At 34.5% G+C, this 18,852-nt stretch overlaps 3 protein-coding genes across 3 annotated transcripts; all 3 read right to left on the reverse strand.

Moving 5' to 3' along the window:
- Window positions 1-154: 154 nt before the first annotated feature.
- On the reverse strand, window positions 155-9,428 carry LOC136799647 (ADP-ribosylation factor-like protein 1). Its single transcript, XM_067056364.1, has 8 exons — window positions 9,326-9,428; window positions 3,792-3,929; window positions 3,639-3,689; window positions 3,472-3,502; window positions 2,920-3,031; window positions 1,964-2,011; window positions 1,616-1,746; window positions 155-1,038 (listed from the first exon to the last, which is right to left on the reverse strand). Exons 1-8 carry the CDS (start codon window positions 9,327-9,329, stop codon window positions 1,008-1,010), a joined length of 546 nt encoding a protein of 181 aa, XP_066912465.1. The 5' UTR covers window positions 9,330-9,428; the 3' UTR covers window positions 155-1,007.
- A 1,251-nt stretch (window positions 9,429-10,679) lies between these two features.
- Window positions 10,680-15,405, reverse strand: LOC136799648 (aminoacyl tRNA synthase complex-interacting multifunctional protein 1-like). Its single transcript, XM_067056365.1, has 10 exons — window positions 15,207-15,405; window positions 14,824-14,849; window positions 14,362-14,458; window positions 13,525-13,719; window positions 13,003-13,104; window positions 12,571-12,644; window positions 12,372-12,412; window positions 11,683-11,804; window positions 11,446-11,480; window positions 10,680-10,879 (listed from the first exon to the last, which is right to left on the reverse strand). Exons 1-10 carry the CDS (start codon window positions 15,361-15,363, stop codon window positions 10,748-10,750), a joined length of 981 nt encoding a protein of 326 aa, XP_066912466.1. The 5' UTR covers window positions 15,364-15,405; the 3' UTR covers window positions 10,680-10,747.
- A 523-nt stretch (window positions 15,406-15,928) lies between these two features.
- On the reverse strand, window positions 15,929-18,053 carry LOC136799670 (U5 small nuclear ribonucleoprotein TSSC4-like). The gene is made up of 3 exons (XM_067056386.1): window positions 18,048-18,053; window positions 16,752-17,005; window positions 15,929-16,466 (listed from the first exon to the last, which is right to left on the reverse strand). The coding sequence occupies exons 1-3, from the start codon at window positions 18,051-18,053 to the stop codon at window positions 16,043-16,045; spliced, it is 684 nt and encodes a 227-aa protein (XP_066912487.1). The 3' UTR covers window positions 15,929-16,042.
- Window positions 18,054-18,852: the final 799 nt, after the last annotated feature.

The following is an 18,852-nucleotide window of genomic DNA, read 5'->3' on the forward strand; positions in this document are numbered from 1 at the left end:
CCAAGATACGATTTACTTTGTTTGCTTATAAGAAAGATTTTAGATATATACATTGTGACAGCCATTTTCTTATAAACAGTTGGGAAATTTGTAACGATTTCTAGGAAAATGTACGATGCTCTTGCTTTTAGAAATGAAATGAGTCCAAAATACACGACGTACCATTAGTTTTTATTCAAGGGGGAAAAATTCTATATATAAAAAATACTACTAAATTTCAAACTAAGGTTTTCATCACTAATAATAAAGAAAGAAACGCGCATAATTATTATATGATACCCTGCATATTGAATACTATGATATATTACAACTAAGAAAAAAATGATAATAATAAATAAAATGATGGTATCAATCCAACCTGCCTTTATCTCACTTTACTCAGGTACAGGGAGCGATTCGAGTTTAACAAGTCAAGCGTTTAAAGACTTCAATTTGCAATCGAGTTCTGTTTTTTTTTGCTACCAAAAGAAAGACTAAATCTAGTCAATTTATTATGTGAATATGTCAACCATGATTAATGGAAGAACTAGAAGTCAGCATAGAGAAAGAAACGTTTCTAACCCAAAAACTAAACTTTTAACTGAAAGTTACCGAAAGGGAAAAATCATAATATAAAGAGAATCAATAACAAAAATTATGAACCGAAAACCTACTGTAATTCCTTGAATTTTTATTCTGACGGGATTTTTAACCACAGCATAGGATTGAATGTAATTTTATTGTATGACACTTGGATGCTATAAACTTTTTTTTTAGCCAACTTAATATGCATCATGATGTATTTTATAGTTTTAAACCTGTTTCACGTAATAATCCATCCACCTTGTGACTCCACGAATAAGTTACAGAAGCCATATAACATAATGTGACAGGACAACTTCTAGCTGAATTTTCATTGGAAACCTCTTTTGTGGAAGGACTTCGTTGTAACCCATACAAATAGACATCAAATAAAACTGATGCTCTCAATTTAAAAAGAAGAACTGCTATCTATAAAAAGACCTGTGTTATTGTCGACTTTTAATTGCGTCCGCTAGCCTGAAAATAGAAAAAGAATAAATTATTATAATAACCCGATAAACTATCAGGTTGGTATAAATTATTAAGCTGGTATAAATTACCAGGTTGGAGTTCTAATTGATACCATTACAGTGACACATGTCATGCTATTTCAAACGAGATGATTAAAAAAAGAGTACCTTCGAAACTATATTACATGGTGCAGATATGGAGGGGGTAGAAACCTAAAAGGCTGTCCCTGAATTTGGTCCTCCTAATTGTAATATACCTTATTGGAGTTTTTGATTTTTATAAAAAAGCGATGCATTGTGGGATTGTTTCGAGTGTATTACAATAGAATTCCCTCGAGGAATTGCTATTAAGAGATTTCTATTGTAATACACTCGATACAATCCCACAATGCATCGCTTTTTTAGAAAAACCAAAAACTCCGATAAGGTCTATTGAACTGGAAGAATGGTCCCCTAAGCTGACAATTCACATAAAATACTCTCCACAAATCAAACGCTTCTCTAAATTCGAAGAAAAGTGTTGGTCGGGTCATGACTAGAAATGTTTAACTCAATGAAAAATAAAACACAGAAATTTTTTTTACCAGTCCATAGCCTCTTCAAGCCCTTCTCCTTTAGTGGCTGATGTTTTGAATATAGACCAAGTTCTTGTTTTCAATGCTGATAATCCTAGAGCGTTTGATACGTCAGCAGCTGTCATTGCACCTTCCATGTCCTGGAAAACATTACATTTTATTGCAACAGATGTATCCAACCCATTAATTTTGCACAAAAATAAAAGGCACGTTAAAAAGGCCTACTTTGTCAAAACTTTTGGGTGATGGGTAGTTTAAAAGAAAATGAAAAGAAAAGATAAAGATTCACTCCATCAAAAACTAGTGAAAAGAAAACGATTCTAAGAATTAACCAAATAATTATGCAGAAAATAAAACCTGTTTGTTTGCAAACACACATAATATTGCGTCCTTTAATTCATCTTCCTAAAAATTATAAGAAGTTGATTGTCGTTATTGAAGTATGTAAAATGAAACAATTAAGATAAATTTGAGTTAATCGACCCATTGATTTTCATATTGGAAGTTAAACGTGGTTTAGATCACAAGATTAACATTTGGCTATGTTTCGAGCAATTCTTCTCCCATCATCTGGCAAGGTGAAGGATGTTTTCCCAACTATTAGTACTACAAGACCTTCTTACCCATAATTATCAAATGTAATTTCCCTTCATGTTATCGTATGTGTAAGGTAAATTATCTTTTGAATTTATTTACCCAAATATTGGGTAGAATGTACGAATCGCTATAATGTGATTCTCACCCTTTAAGGAATGAATCTTCTCTTATATCTTTCTGTCCTTGATGTAAAGCTTCAGTATCTATCACTAGTGGTAAAACTTCAAATTAATTTGCTGGAAGACAGAATCAAGTAAATTTGGGCCAAATTTGGAGGTTCTTGGATCACTTGTTGACCAAAAATGGTCAAAAAACGGTCAAAATCTTAAAAAAGTTCTTGATTTTTGTCAAATTTTTGCATTTACTTGACATTTTAGCTTTAAATCTTGCTGAAAAGACTCACTTTTGATTTTTTTTTTTTGTTGCTTGGCCATGAAGCCCAATCCAATTCCTACGAGTTAGACCAAAAATGACGATTTCTAACTCAAACTGGGCATTAAAGGAGGGCTTCGCCCTCTTACATAGCCCATGTCTGATATATACGACATTGGCACTTAAAGGGTTAAAGGACGAGAACCAAACTAATAACACCACCTCATTGCCCCATGATGGGAGAGGAATCATTTGAAACATAGCCAAGCGTGTATCTTGTGATTAGTTAGTTCAAAAATAGTAATGGCACTAAGATTGATAAGATCTAACACTATAACACGTACCTCCAACATGGCTATTAGCTCTTGTTTTGAGATTCCTATCCTATCTTTATCTTGACTGTCAACAACATATATGATAGCATCTGTATTTGCATAGTAACATCTCCAGTATGGTCTAAAAGTTGAAACGTTTAATCCAAAATATTATTTTAAAAGCAAATCTAGAATCTCAGTCTCTGTCTTCTTCTCTAATCTTAATCCTAGCCTAATACTAAGGCCAGGAACCTGGCGATGCAATCTTTCTGATCTTTATTATGGCAAATGGCTTCAGCAGCAAGTTAGGTCACAAGGGCAGATTTTGCCCAATTTTCTATGCACATATTTTATAATTGGTTCAAAAATAGGTTTGTTTTAGGCATGATGACTTATTATTTAATTTTTCAAAAAAAGTTATGAGAAGACGTGTGTTGGCTCTCTCACAAACATTATAAGAGAAAAGGGTCAGAGCCAGATTCTTTGGCTTGCACTTCAGAGCCTCTAAATTTCTAGGTTCCGCAATATCGTGATGAAAGTTTTTTCTATGTTTTGTCGACTAAAGCTGATAAGGAAGCATACCTTATACTTGTTTGACCACCAAGATCCCAAACTTAAAATGTAAAAGAGAATGAAAAGTAACAAAGAATAGAATGATTGAAATCTTTTAATTTTACAGACCGTAAAAAACAAAAAAAAGTGATAAAATGGTGTAAATATTAGATAAAGTGGAACAACTGTTGTCATACCTTGAAAGTTCAGATTTTTATATGTTACACTTTCAACATTGAAACCAATAGCTGCAAAAAGAATAAACAAAGAAAAAATTACTTTCTGCCTTCAATATGGAAATTCTAAATGGCTTTACAATGAGATAAATAAACAGAAAATAAAAGACTTACTTGGTATTGTTGTAACAACTTCTCCAACTTGAAGTCTGTATAAAATTGTTGTTTTTCCAGCACCATCCAATCCCAAGATCAATACACGAAGTTCTTTTGAACCAAAAAGTCCACCAAAAATTCTTGAAAAGAAACCACCTACAACATAGAAAATAATTTGAGTTTTGATAAGACTTTAATCAAAATAACAAGGTCTCCATTGCCCTCATTTTGAATGAAAATGCAGTTAATCTTTATACATTTGTGTATTTTCTAGGACATTGTGATATTATGAGTCTTATTGATAAAAAAATATTCATAGGTAAAGAGGGTGAAAATAAAATGAAAATGGACCTAGGACCTTTGCTGGTGTTTTTCCAGTTATGTCTATAATGTTTTTGAAAGGCTTGTTCTAAGAGATGAGAGAGGAGAAAATCATTTTTGAATTTCAGGAGGAGCAAAATTTTAATCTCTTTTTAAACTTTTAAAATGACAATTTTAAATGCATGCAAGTTTTATTTTAATTCTTTCATATACTTTTATATACTTCATTATAATACCATCAGTTAGCAACACTGGGAAATGAAAATTTAAATGCTTGAAAGCAAATGAAACGCCTGATTGCTAACCAATAAACCAAAAGTTTTTATTTGATTACCAAGAAAGCGCTTCAAATTTCCAACTCTCCTAGATCAAAAGATATTGACATTTTTGTGGTAAAAAGGTCTTTGAATCTATGCAGAGTTTAGGCCTGAAAACTGAACATAATAATATTTTGATGGTCGGATATGTCCAACGTGATCGTTTTTTGGTTGGACAAAAAATTAAACCAGCTAGAAATTTAGAAACACTTTAGTGGGACATTTTTTGCCCTATTTATAAAAGAATGTCAGGGGATGTTAACACTCCTACGCAGTGAGTGCCTCTCATGAATCTCAAAAACAAGTGTACTTAAAGTTTCTTTTTAATACTCCGCTCCAACTAGAATCTGAGCAAGGAATAACTACTTGTGGTTTAAAGTTAGAAGGGTGAAGAGAAAGCAAAGGAAAGACCCAGTCTTATTATGAAACAGGGGATATTTTCAATTTCCAATAAATAAAAACGCTTGTCTTTCTCAATAAATAAAAACACTTATCTTTCTTGTCTTAGGAATCTGCTTTGTTTGAAGAACTCTATCATGTCTGATAATTTTGGTCTAAGAATTTTGCCTGATGGAAATCAAATGCATAATACGAAATTTAATGCAAAATGTGCAGTTTTTCAAGCTTGGTAACATTAATTCTGAATCAAATCAGAACCTTCAAATTGAGTAAGGAACATGTCAAAAAGTTAGTTACAGATATTTTGAATTTTTCTTTTAAATTTTGAAGCTTCATTAAAGGGGTAATCAGATGGTCTGAGAAATTTTAATTGCTGAAATCTTCTGTGGTCCTTAGTAAAACCTCAAAGTATTTTTGTGTAACAATTTTCCAAAATCTTAAGATATAAAATTTAATTTTGAAAATGGGTCCTTACACAGTTCTTACATTGAAATTCTATTGTTTTCATCCTAAAAGCCAAAGACTTATAACTTATATCTTGACTTTGGAAAATAGTTACATAGGCAAAAATATTTTGAGATTTTGCTTAGTTAGGAGAATATATAGATCCCACATGCCAAATAAATATTACCATCTGATTATCTCTTTAACCCTTAGGAGGCGAAAGACGTATATATACGTTTTGAAAAGGTCATTTTACCGATACACAGTCTTTTGGTCATAACTCCTGACCACTTGAGATTCAGAGAAAAAAATCTGCTGTTTTTTGTAGCTGAGAGAAAGAGCTTTCCAACAATACCAAAATTGATACCCGAATTGTTTGTCCTGAAATGGCCTTTGAAAGAATAAATTTCCAGAAAAAAATTATGAACTTTTTGGCCTTTTTCAAAAAAGTTAGCAGCTTTGAAAGGTTAATACCGTCAACTGCTTTTAGGAATATCTGACAAAACATGGGACGGCAATTCGGCCACCATTTCATGGAACCTCCAAAGTCATTTGATTTGAGTTAATAAACGGCGTATTAAAATATACAAGATTTCTCTTTCGTACCGAGTAGGCTTTTAAATCGAAATATGAAAAATCCGTAGTGAAACATACACATGCGAGTGTCTGCAACGAAGAAGAACAAATTAGTGGCAAAACGATGGAGTGTTTGACGTCACTTATGCGGCAAGTTACACACTCATTATTTGTTAATCCCATCAGACGATAGGCAGTTAGGCCACGGGTGTTCTCTAATTCTCCAATCGGCGTCCGGTCATTTTGAATGAAAACAAAAAAGTTTAAAAGGCAGTTAGGAACATCTGGCGATTTCCTGTATGCAGCCCCAATCAAAGAAATCATAACATCACTCATTAAAAAGTGGCATTCGTGCCTTTTCACACTTTTTTTAGCCTAGACGATGTAGCAAACATAATAAGTATAAGTACACTGTGCTCTTAATTAATTGGCTGAAAATCTTTTTTGCGTCAGAAAAACTTTTTCAAACTTTCAGCTATGATTGACCAAACTGTTGCAATGAAAATTATCCAGCGCATTTTTTATCTTCTTACCTTCTTCATTTTCAATGAAGCAATCGAATTTTACTGAAGGTAAGCACATAAGATATTCTTATAATTAATGATATTCATTGAAACACGCTTCGTTGTGCCCTGCGGTGGAGTGCATGACGTAACTTGCGCGGCAACTAACCTGCCTTCTGTTGGAAGATCATATTGGCCGTTTTGGCGTTACCACCCTCGAAGCAGCGGGCACCTTTGTCTTTCCGCAACTCTTTCCACCATTTTAGATGGCCTTAGCAATAGATCCAAAAGGGCGCCATAATCTTGGAACATAATTTGTTTTGGTCTCCGGCTTTAGGAAATAGCAATGTTTTTGGTTGTTTTCGATGGCAAATGGTAAGAAACTTAAGTTTAAGATTGTCATTTAATTTTTGCTGGGCTATAGAATGGCAGGATCCGGGATGGTTACCCTAACTGAAAGGGTGCAAGCTTTCTAGAAATCCTAACATAAATTGCATAGCTTTTACCAAAAATAGCACTTTAGGATCAGAAACAGTCAAAAACCAGCTTTTTCCAATTTTCTTTGAGTAACAGGAATTAACTCCTTGTTTGTTTGTTTTGATCTGAAATTTTCAGTAGGGGTGGCCAACATGGTTCCCGTGCTCATATCAGGGGGGCCTGAGACGGGGGTTGGGGAATTAAAGCTTCTAAGTAAAAAATCTCAATTATCACCCAAAAAAGTGCCTTTTTTGTCCGTATCTTTTACATAGATAGTCCCAGCCTTATCCCTCCTTCAGTAAAGCTTCCTATACCTTTTGTCCTCAAATGACTCAAATCCTGCAGTCTTATTGGACTAGAGAAAGCGAAAGCGAAATCGCGCGATCTGATTGGATGAAAAAAAGACCGTGGGACCTGGAACCGAAAATAATTCTCATTCTAAAACAAGATGGCGGCAAGAAAAGCACGTCTTTTTCTGTAAATTCTGGTTGATTTTAAGGTTTTATCTTATCTTATCTCATTTACTTTAATCAGTAGAGGCTTCTTCAATGTTTGGGGAAGGTAAGTTATTTGTTTTTCGGTGGAAAAAGTGTTTAATAAAGCATTTTTTGTGCTCAAGGTTTATTTTTCCTCCCAAATTTTTGTCTTCAATCTCATAATAGATGAACGAGTATTTGACTGATGGTTATGATTTTTTCACAGAACATACATAGTGGGCAGCACCCCTCCAACCCCCACCTGAATAAAGTCACCCCCACCTGCATAGGGTAACCCCCCACCTGAAAAATGCTACCGACCCAACCCCCACCTTCTTGGACCACCCCCACCTAAATTCTGAAAAGTTTCCAACCCCCACCTGAAAAAGGTTTTTGACTGTTTTAACAATTTTGAGGGTAAGCAAGGTTAATCACTTGAAAATAATTTCTATGCTTTTTATACTTCATACATCTTTTGTTATAATTATTAGACTTGGGAAGAAATAGATTTTTACTGTCAATGTATATGTTTATGATGAGCAGGGTTGAAAGAAAGTTTTTGAGTCAAAATAAGAAAACTAGTAAATAAACTCTCCAACCCCCACCTGAAAAAAGTCACCCCCACCTGTATAGGGTAACCCCCACCTAAGATTTGTGAGCAGGCTAACCCCCACCTGCTTAAATTTTTCTGAAAACCTCCAACCCCCCCCTAAAGTTAGGGGGGGGGTTCCCACTATGACATAGTTGTAAAACTATTCAGAAACTTGGACCTTATTACAGAATTTCAAAAAATCTGTTAGTTCTGGAGATATATTGAAAAGTTTAGACATGGGTTGTTCGCGTTCGTGTTTCGCATTCCCAAACCAAACACACGTGATTCGATTGTCGTTCGACTGTGTTCCATTACCGTTTAATCGTCTTTCGACTGTTGATTTCTCTATGCCAGACCTGATCAATCGAACTTGCCGAACCAATCGAACAATCGAACTAATCGAACTTCATCGAACGATTAAAATTCGATTAAAAAAATTAATCGAACCTAATCGAACACTCACAATTTTTGAAGCAATAGCAGTTCGATTATTTCGGTCAGTAAAAAGTTTGATTAGTTCGATGATATTTAATCCTCATATATCTTCCCTCGCTTGCAAAAACTTTGTCCTGGCACGTGATTGCCATTTCGACAGTTCCCGGACTTAACAGCTTGACGTTTATTGTACCAGGATATTTGTCTATCCGGAATAAAGTCCGTAGCCCCCTCTGTTGCGATTTCGCGCGCGGCCGAGTGGCGGAATACTATGCCCCAACAAACCCCGCCTCTGGCGCTATAAGGATACAGGAAAAGTGTGTAATCCGTTATCGGAAGTAATTTCCCGATTTACATTCCGAATTTGGCTTTGAAAAGAAGCTAATATACGGTGGCAGAGCAGCACAAACTTGTCGAAAAAAATTGGTTTATCGAACTGATCGAACCGAAACCCATTGATCGAACTTAATCGAACACTCACAATCTTTTAAAAAATCTTAGAGTTCGATTAATTTTTTTAATCGAACTTTAATCGTTCGATGGAGCTCGAATAGTTCGATTATTCGATTTGTTCGACAAGTTCGATTGATCGGGTCTGGTCTATGCTCTAAAGAAGGCCGATTTTCCATCGTAAATCAAAGAAGAGTATTTGACGCCCTCTGATGTCCCGAAAACATACAATCCACCACTTTCATCATACACTCTCAACCGTATGGAAAGGATATGATTTGTCACGTGATTGACATTCGGCATTCAGCAATTTTCCTCTCGGGCTGGAGGTTTTTGAAGGCAGAAAACCCAAATTTTTGTAGCCCAAACTTGACCTGAATATCAATGTCCCGACCAAAAGAATGTTTTACTATTTTGGCCCAGACATGACCAGAAAATGTTTGGGTTTATGCAAGATCAAGGGGCTATACCGTTGTTTTTTGTGAAAAATATAAAAAATAAATGATAAATGAAAAACTACAAGTCAATGTTGTATGGTAAAGTTTGTCAAAGTGCTACTTACCCATTTGATTCTTAAATTCAACTTTTTAGTGTGTTTTGGTGGTTTGATTATAAGTTGTGAGTGTCTTCTTCACTTCACTTTTGAACCTAGCCTCTTTATTTGTCACTTTCGATTACGTCCACTGAAGCGCCAAAAGAGCAATAATGATGACGTAAGATAACAACGGTGGGCTAAAAACATTGAAATTCGCATAAACGGACCAGCGGGGCCGGGCTCTAACAAGCCGACAGAGAACAGGGACGGGGCCGTCGCAATATTCACTTTTTTTTTGCTTGGAAATTAAATGCCCCAAAAGTCGAGCCCCCTCTCTGTTAATGATTTGAAGCATTCTCATATTAGGTTAGAAGAAAAATAAATACAAAAATTAGGGTTTGGAGAAATTTTTCACACTGCCGGCCCTCTACTAACAAAATATAGTAACGTAACACGTAAGTAAAGCAGCACTAGTTTAGCTTTCTCTGAAATTAAACCTTGTGGTGATGGAACTACCTACTTAAGGGAGCTTTTTTTAGTGAGAACTAATTTTGACGAACGGTCGATTCAAAAACTTTTTTAATTTTGGCGAGAACTTATTTTGACGAGTCAACGATTTTATTAATTTTGGCGAGAACTTAATTTGGCGAATGACCTATAACTATAAAATTGATTTTGGTGGGAACTAAATTTGGCGAATTTCGAGTTCGCTCGCCAGTTCCACCAAAATTAGTTCTCGCCAAAATAAGTTCCCTTAAGGTATAACGCAGGTGTCTCAACCATAAATCATTATTCAAAGAATAGAAAATTCAAAAAAAAGGCGTTAAAAGTTATTTCCCTAAAGGAAAAGTTCTACCGGGAATTTTTCAGAGGAAATCTGATTCGGCGGATTGCTCGAAAAATTGAATTTAGCAGGACTTTAATTTAGCAGATGAATGATGTTTTTGCTATTTGCTATTGAACAAGAAAAAACCTCCTATAAAGGCCTAAAATAGCATACATTTATTTGTCAGAAAGAGGAAAAGAAAAACATTTTTTGCTTATATCAGCATGATACAACAAAAGGCAGACGCTGTCCTGATATGAAATATGTGTCTGATATGAAACGGGAACACTTATGTAAAAACATAACCTTTAAGGGTACCATCGAAGAAATAAGGCCACCTCATGTGATAACATGTGGCATGAATTATTAAAGGTCTGAAAATGCTTTTGAATTGCTTTATTTTATGATGCCTTTTATGGTGCTGAAATCTGACCATATACTATTTTTTCAAGTAGATAAAAAGACGTTATATTACCAAACTAATACCCAAACCCCTAATTTGCCTCCTTGTCAGGATCAATGTTTTGCGAAGACCAAAAAAAAACACATTATAGGTTTAGTCAAATAGTACATCTCATATTCTTCAATATAAAACTTTCTGTATAAACAAAACAAAATCTAGATTATTTGATGGGACATTTTGTCATTGTAGGTGCTTTACATTTTCCTTTACCCTCGATGACAAGTGAGTTCCCTTTGTACGAAGCAAATCCTTCATCATCGACGGCAAGGTCTGGTGCAACTTGCTCCCAAATCTACAGAAAAAATGAAGTTGCAAGTTACAGTAGACTCTCACTTTTTTAACTTCTATCATTCGAATCTTTCTATAATTCGAACAAATAGGATTGCCCATTCCAGTTTCGATCAGTGAGGGTCTGAGTATTAGTAGTTGAGTTAAAGGCAGGTTAACATATCCGTATTTTCTAGTACGGCGATGTGACTGAAATGATTTGGAACAACAAACAGTTTTGATCCGCAAAAAGAAGGTGTCCTGAGTCAATCAGGATCTAGACAAATTTAAAGCTACCGTCTCCGTTTTAGAAAAAAATAGATGGCTAAAAACGGTAGATAAAAGCATAAGTAGATGAAGGGAGGATTCCTATAGCCTTCATTCGCATTGCAACGTTTTTGTTCTTTTGAAACACGGAAAAAAATATAGGCTTGCTTTTAGAACAAAATCGAAACTATTGGTAAAAAAGCGAATGATTGCTTTGAAGAATATTAAATGGTCTGGATCTGGAAAGAACTTGGTAGGACAAAATTATATCAGAGGGATTTTCGGGATCTGAATCGGAAACTGAAATTTAAAGAAGTTGTTTACCTTTTTCTTTGGATTAAGTTGTCCATCAGGTTCACCTGTTAGAAAGTATAAAGATGCATAAAATCAAAGACTGAATCAACTCTTTACATTGACAACGTAGTAGGTCTTGGCTATAAGTTTGACTTTTACAAACAAGAAATACAAATATGGAAAAATAATCAAGAGCATTGAAAACATTGCAGACGATATTCTCAAATTAGGGCAAACGAATTTAGGTGCAGCCATGAGAATTCTTACCGGCAAATTGCGGACAGATAACACGATCGCCAATAGCAGCACCTTCGGGTGGCGTGATGATTTCCACTTTTTCTGGTGTGGACGCACACATGATCATTCCTTCCGATGCAATGCCTCTCATCCTGTAAAGTGGTGAAGGGGAAAGAAACTCTCCTTAGAAGATAAAGTTTCAGTAAACTCCTTGAAAACATTTTATTAATCATAGAACAAGAGCTAATTTCCGATTTCTTGTACTGTAGTTGGCGGTCATTGTCGTTACTGGTAACACAGCCATCCATAACTGGTCGTTAAGGGAATAACCAGATAAAAAAGAGCTTCAGCTCGAAAATTTCCATAGTCAAAAGAAAAATGTTTTACAGCGAAAAGGTTACACGTGATGTACGAAAATCGGAGCTTTTCAATTGTCATAATCTCTCCATAAAAATAAATTAAACTAAATCTTAATAAACTCAAATAATGCCAAGAACCAATAGCATTATATTAAGGTTATATCTTAAGAACATCATCTCAATCAAATCAAGCGTATTTTTAGATTGGACATTTGAGGTGAAGTTTCAGGTCAGGGGTTTTTTTTGAGTGTTGGGGTTTAAAAAAATTAGAGGTGAAATGTCGGACCCTAGTGCACACTTTGTAACAGTATAGTTAAAAATTGGTTTGAATTTTGAAAAATTAAACTATAGTGTACTTACTTTTGTGGTTTGAGATTGCATAAAAAGATGGCTGTTCGATCCTGAAAATGAAAAGGACAAGAAAATATGACTTTGTTACTTTGATGGATTCAAAGCTTTAACGGCTAACAGAATTCTCACTGGGTCACTAAGACAGAGTATAAAAAATTATACTGAACATAAAACCCTATGTTGACTTTCGAAATTGGGAAGCTCTCACCTTCATTTGTTCCAGAGTATAATGTTTTACCAAACCACTCAAAATTGTCCTCGGCTTTTCTTCACCAAATTCCACTAAAAAGACAGTAAAAGAGTAGCGTTATATTTCATGCACAAACGTTGGAACAAAGGACACCACAAGACCCATAGAATAGTTGTCTGAATTTTCACCATGAATCCACGAACAATGACAATTTTCACGCTTTTATGAAGCATTACGCTTATAAGCATACCCAGGCTCAAACCGATTTAAAACTAAGGTTCAAACTTATTAGGGTCAAATGATTATGAATCAGGTTTGCAGGACCGTGCAATAACTGATGTGATATTACACAGTCGTAAGTAGCATCGATAATCGTTGTAAACAAGAAAAGGTTACAGGTAACTAATAAAATCTTATAATGTGCATCATTTTATGAAATATTGAGCGCACCTGTTTCCATGAACAGACCATCAGCATCAGGATGTCGTTTCACATCAATGATCTTTCCAATTTTCAAGTTCAATCGTGAAACATCGATTGGTTTTGCGCCCTCTGAAATAAGCATAGCAGATAAAAAATCTATACTTTCGGCATCGACTTATATCGAATAATCAATCGGTGACTTGAGATTCTACTAATGGTTGGGCTGTAGAAAGACGAAGAAAGTAGAGAGGTTCTATAGAGATTTTCGGACTAGGATTGTATAGGGGACTCAAGAAGTTAATTTTGGCATGGATTTTTGTTGGCATGGCAAAAAATACAATATTTGGCGGGGTTTAAAAATTGGGAAAGTTTTTTGCTGAAAATCGGCAAATTCGACAAATTTAACCCCCCCCTCAAAATGAATCAACTTATTATTTAATAACAATATCACTAAAATCACTGCCAGAACTTTAACCAAAGAAATCCGAACAAAAGCAGCCCAGTGTCTTTGAAAAGGGGTATTTATATCATATACTGCAATAAACCTACCTGCCGCTGCTTTTGGTGCTTTATTTTCTTTGTTGGCTTTCTTCTTGTCTTTCTTGTTCTCGTTGGAAGCTTTTGCTTTCTCATTCTTCTTGTCACCTGAAGAAGGTGCTGGTTGCGAAGGTTTTGGTGTCTCTTCCACCGTTGTTGGGGTTGATGCAACTGGGGTGGATTTCTCAGGAACAGCTATTTGTTTGACTACAAAATGAAAGTTTAACATAATATCGTATGATCAAAGTTTGAGATTCAATTTTCGTACCATAATTTTTGTTTATGTGATTACGTTCCTCGTAAAAATGTAAGGTAAAGAAAAGGCGGTTAAATTTAATGTAGTTTTAAACATGGAATTGATCTTGGAAACAATTATTTCAAGTTACATAAGGATATCTCGTTCCATAGGAAAACTATACAACTTATCAATCACCATCATAGTTTCTACCCCCTTACATTTAGGGGGGGTCTTAGGTTTTGATGAACCAAAAGCAAGGGGGTGTTAAAAGTATGACTTTCCTAAGGGGGGTTGCCAGTTAAGGGGGGGTCTTCTTAGATAAGGGGGATCTTCCTTGAATTATGCGAAATTATGACTTTCATTTCATCGTTTCATTTATACTGATTTTCTAAGGGGGGGGGGGGGTGTGAAATTTCAAATGAATTCCTAAGGGGGGTCTTGACCCCTCTACAAACTATGGGTCACCTAATAGAAGATAACTGGACAACAAACTAAATTTCTTCTCATGATATGAAAGTTTGATTTTTAAAAGTCATTAAGGATAAAGATAACAGCGGATAGAAACAACTTTTGATAGTATTTTAAAAAAGTAAATAGCTTTTAGACTTTACCTCCATTTTGTGATTCATAAAAGCGTAAATCATATTTCAATTTCTGGACTTGTTTTTCTGCTTGCTCATTTTCTTTGCGAAGCTTTTGAATCTCCTCCTGGTAAGGTTAAAAAGCAAAGAAAAGAGGTTAAAACAAAAACCAAAACCAATCTGTAAGTGTAGACGCTTTTGAAAATGTATTCTTCTTTTAAAATATAGACAGAAATTTTTCATTTTTTGACAATAATTATGTTGTCTTCAAGCCTAAGTCCAATCCTGGTTGCGCGAAAAAGAAAATTATGTAAATTAGGACATTTTTAAATCTAAATCACATTACTTTATTAGTGTATCATTTGAAAATCATCTGAATATTAGCTATCAACGTATAGCAACAATGGTGCAAAATTTGACCAACAACCATGTAAAAAGTGCCATATAACAGAGTCTGAGTAAATCATGCTTGTAGATTTATGATAGGTATACCTTTTCTGCTATCTTCTGCTTTTGCTCTGTAAAAAAAGAAATCAAGTATTTGAAGGAATATATCAATAAATAACTCTATGAGAACATTATTTTAAATTGTTATTGAAAGTAAAATTAGATAGCATAGCTTATTGGCTGAATTCGCTTGTTCTGCAGAAAATGAATCAATTTTCAAGTAAGGAATTAAACAATGATCTATAAACCCACTATTCAAAAAAAAGCATCAACCAACCCAATTGTTAACCAACATCCCACTTTTTTCCAGTCAGATGACAATTGCACTTTTTTACCTCGAAAAACATCTTGTTTCTGCTTTGAAATTTTCCAGCAGTGTTTTTTTTACATGCAACATGTTCTAATCTGGTAATAAATAATTTACAAACCTGCAATTGAAACCAAAACAGCAATCTGTTGTTTTAACAAATCGATAGTTTTCTCAGCTTGTTGTTGGCGTTCTACAAAGGCATTCATTCTTGTAGTGGTGGATGAAAATGATCGAGTATGTAAAGTTCTTCTAATAACTGGGAAAAGTTTATTCATATATTTTTTAGTTTTGTCAGTTTTTATTTTTATTTTTAGAATCTGGAATGAAAAAAAGTGATAATGTTAAGAATATGAAGCAAACAATCGAAATTGAGGGTCGAAACTTATGATTTTATTTTTATTTTCTATACCTCTGAAATAGAAGGGCTGAAACTAGATTTTGAAAAATTCGAAACAGTGGGATTTCCAAGATTTAAAACGTAGGTCCCTAATAGACAACACCTTCCATTTATTTTCAAAAGTAGGTACTGCTAGACACCATTAAAGATAATTAAAGTGAAAAAGACAAAAATGAATAAGGTATTCCAAAATATGGCAATAGCCATATCTCAGCCATAATAGCCATATCCATGCCTTTCCAGGGCATTGTCTTAAATCTTCCTTTTTTTTTTACATTAAAATTTTCAAATTTATCACCAAGGCTTAGCAAAGCTTTTGTACAAGATTTTCCTTATTAAAGCCTCATAAGAAAGTTTTATATTCAAGTATGGTCATATTATATTAGGTTAGCTCATTGAATAATTGAATGTGGGAAACACCAAACTCCCTGAACATAGACAGATTTGTAATAATCCCAAGCAGAAATTGTATTAAAAATTCTTTGTAGAATGACAAGTAGTGTAATAGGATTCTCGTGGAAATTTGTAATAAAACTCTATAATAAATTATTTTATGTTCAAGTCTCATCCTCTTCTTCATCCTCATAATAGTTAAGTGTTATTCCTCCACCTGTAGACACCTTGTCTTCTGATTTAGTTGGTTTGCTAGAAGAAGGCTCTTTCTCAGAAATTTCTATTTCTTTTTGTTTACTTTTTGAAAATGTTGAGGATTTTCCAAACTCAAACGTTTCCATAACTCTGGCTTTGGCTCCATGTGATGATTGGAAAGTAGGTCTTTTTGAATTTATTTTATTATCATCATTATTAGTTTTGCTACTTGATTGTCTAAATTTTGGCTTGAAATCGACACCCTTGTCTCTGTTGAAGTCCTCATTCTCCAAATCTTTTTCTCCTCTGAGACTGTCTATAAAATCTAATGCAATCTTTTTGTTCAGGGCATCACCTTTTAATTTTGAATCACGTGTTCCATCTTGCTTCAAACTAGAAATAAACAAAAAATGTCTTTAACTTTAGTTCAAACTGGTTCAAGATGAACAAAATCAAATTTCTTGTTTTCGGTTACTTTGTTATAAATCATAAGATTTTTTTTCAAAAGATACCTAGTTTTACATAGTCTTAAACTATAATTAATTATATGAAGAAAAAAAAAGAATATCAGAGAAAGCAGTCAGTTTGCTTTTGTAAAAATATATATCTTTGGCACCATTTGTCATTTTAATCAACATGAGCCAAGAAAGATGTAACAAAAGGTTCAAATAAACGTACCTATATTTCTGGTATTTTTCAGGATGAAGAACATGATCAGGTACCCTTGCATTTCTACGTCCTCTTTGTGGTCTGTCATAAGGTTTTTGGAATTCGTTATTATCTCTTGGACACCTTTTGGGAGGCTTATAAAGTTCTCGACTTTCTCTATGATGAGATCTTTCACCAGGTTTACTAAACTCTTGTTTTTCATTTCTACTATCGGCTTGGTGATATTCTCTATGAGCTCTTTTCTCCTTGTTTTCTGTGATATTCTCTCATCATTATTTTTGCTGTTTATTATCTTGTTAGAGTCTTCATTTATTGATTGTTTTTCATCCAAGCTCCCAAAGATTGAATTTAAACGATCACTAAAACCACCAGATTGTCCTTGCAGCTGAAATGTTTTATTTTTTGTTGGATCCATTTTCATTTACTCCAATTAAAACATTAATCATTTGAAATATTAGTACTACATATTTCATTGAGGCAAAGAGTATGATTCAAAAATTAGTGTTCAAGCAATAATAAGAACTTTTCTGCTAGGACCCTCCTGGCGCTCCGGAAACGTACGGAGCAAAAAGTACCGTTTTTTTACGTGCTCCCGAACACCGGATGATTTTGGATCACTTTCAGTGTTCCGGAGCACTTTCGGCGATTGGTCTACACCAGAACTCCGGAATGTTCTGGTGCACTTCAGTTATTCCGGAGCAAGATATCTGCGATATACATACGATAACGCTTGCTCTGCTAATCATGTGCGTATTTTTGATAAATCAGCCAACTCATGGTAGTTTCAATATTTCGACCAGTGACACGGTCTAAAGCTCTAAAACAGCATCTAATAACATGAAAACGAGAATGAAAAATTTTTAACAACGTCATCATTTTTTGACGTCAAAATTTGGTGTTGATTGCTTTATTAGACTTGAAGTTATTGCCTTTTTTTAATAATGACATCCTTTGAATCTTACTTATGACATGTTTTTTCGACGAATTTCGTAATGTCAAAATCACTTTTTGGCCGATATCTTGAAATTTGCTTAATTTACATTTTTGACCCAGCACTTTCTGTAACAATCTCGTTAATAGACTTTTTTTGAGCTATATGCGAGAGTTAAGTAACAATGGGAAGCAATGGGAAGCAGTGGGAAAATCGGGAAACGGGGCTTGGACTTTCGTTCAGTACAGCCGGAACTTCAATATTCCAGGTTTAGAAAAAGCTATTCCTCTTATCAAAATAAGGCGGAACTAAGTAGCGCCCTAGGCCATGATTGCCGCTTCATCTCTATTTGTCTGCGCAGTTAGTGGAAATACCTCCATTTAAAGAATGTTCAAAGTTCACAATAATGACTTTTTTTTTATTACAAAAATCAAACAAGTGAGAACAAGTCACTAAAACTAAAAGTCAGCAGGCTAGGTCCACGAAACATAAGCAGAACTCAACCAAATTTTGCTAGAAGGGAGAAAAAAACGTGCTGAGTCAATCTATGAAGTTCAAAACTTGTGCAAAGTGATGGGAAGGCCAAAAATTAATGAAGAAAGAAAAGTCTCCTTGTTAAGAGAAAGAAATCTTAAGAGACCTTCTCTTAAATGAGTATATCTCTTTAGGGTATAATCCTTGACTGACAAACAGTTAGTCACACTTAGCGTCCCGCCAAGATGCGCATCAAAGAAAAATGCTGTGAAAGCGCTCTATTGTTCACTTGACTCGCAAGCAAACAAGTGCGCCGCAAAACTTCTAAAGGAATTCATCAAAAAATAACCCGCCACTTTTTAATGAAATTAACTTTTTCAAAAACTATCAGAAATTGCCTAAAATTTGAGCCATAGATGAAAAGATTTGAGCCAAGTCAACCTTGAAAAGTAATTTGAAGATTAACTTCCCAAGAAAAAGATGGGTGTCTGTAAAATCCCACCCTTCATATCTGTTTATATATTTGTTTCAATCCGTGATCTGTGGCTTAGGTTTCTTCTCATCTTCAATTTACACAGAAGAAACCGGGAATTTGAGGCGATAGTTAGATTGTCAACAAAGCGCCGTAAAAGATCATTGAATAAAAGAAGAACTTAAAATCTTAAATATTTTCTTTTTGAAGAATTAGGTGCAAAAAAGTCATTT

This window comes from Clytia hemisphaerica, unplaced genomic scaffold (assembly GCF_902728285.1).
Source record: "Clytia hemisphaerica strain Z4C2 unplaced genomic scaffold, Clytia hemisphaerica genome assembly, whole genome shotgun sequence".
Taxonomy (NCBI): Eukaryota; Metazoa; Cnidaria; class Hydrozoa; order Leptothecata; family Clytiidae; genus Clytia; species Clytia hemisphaerica.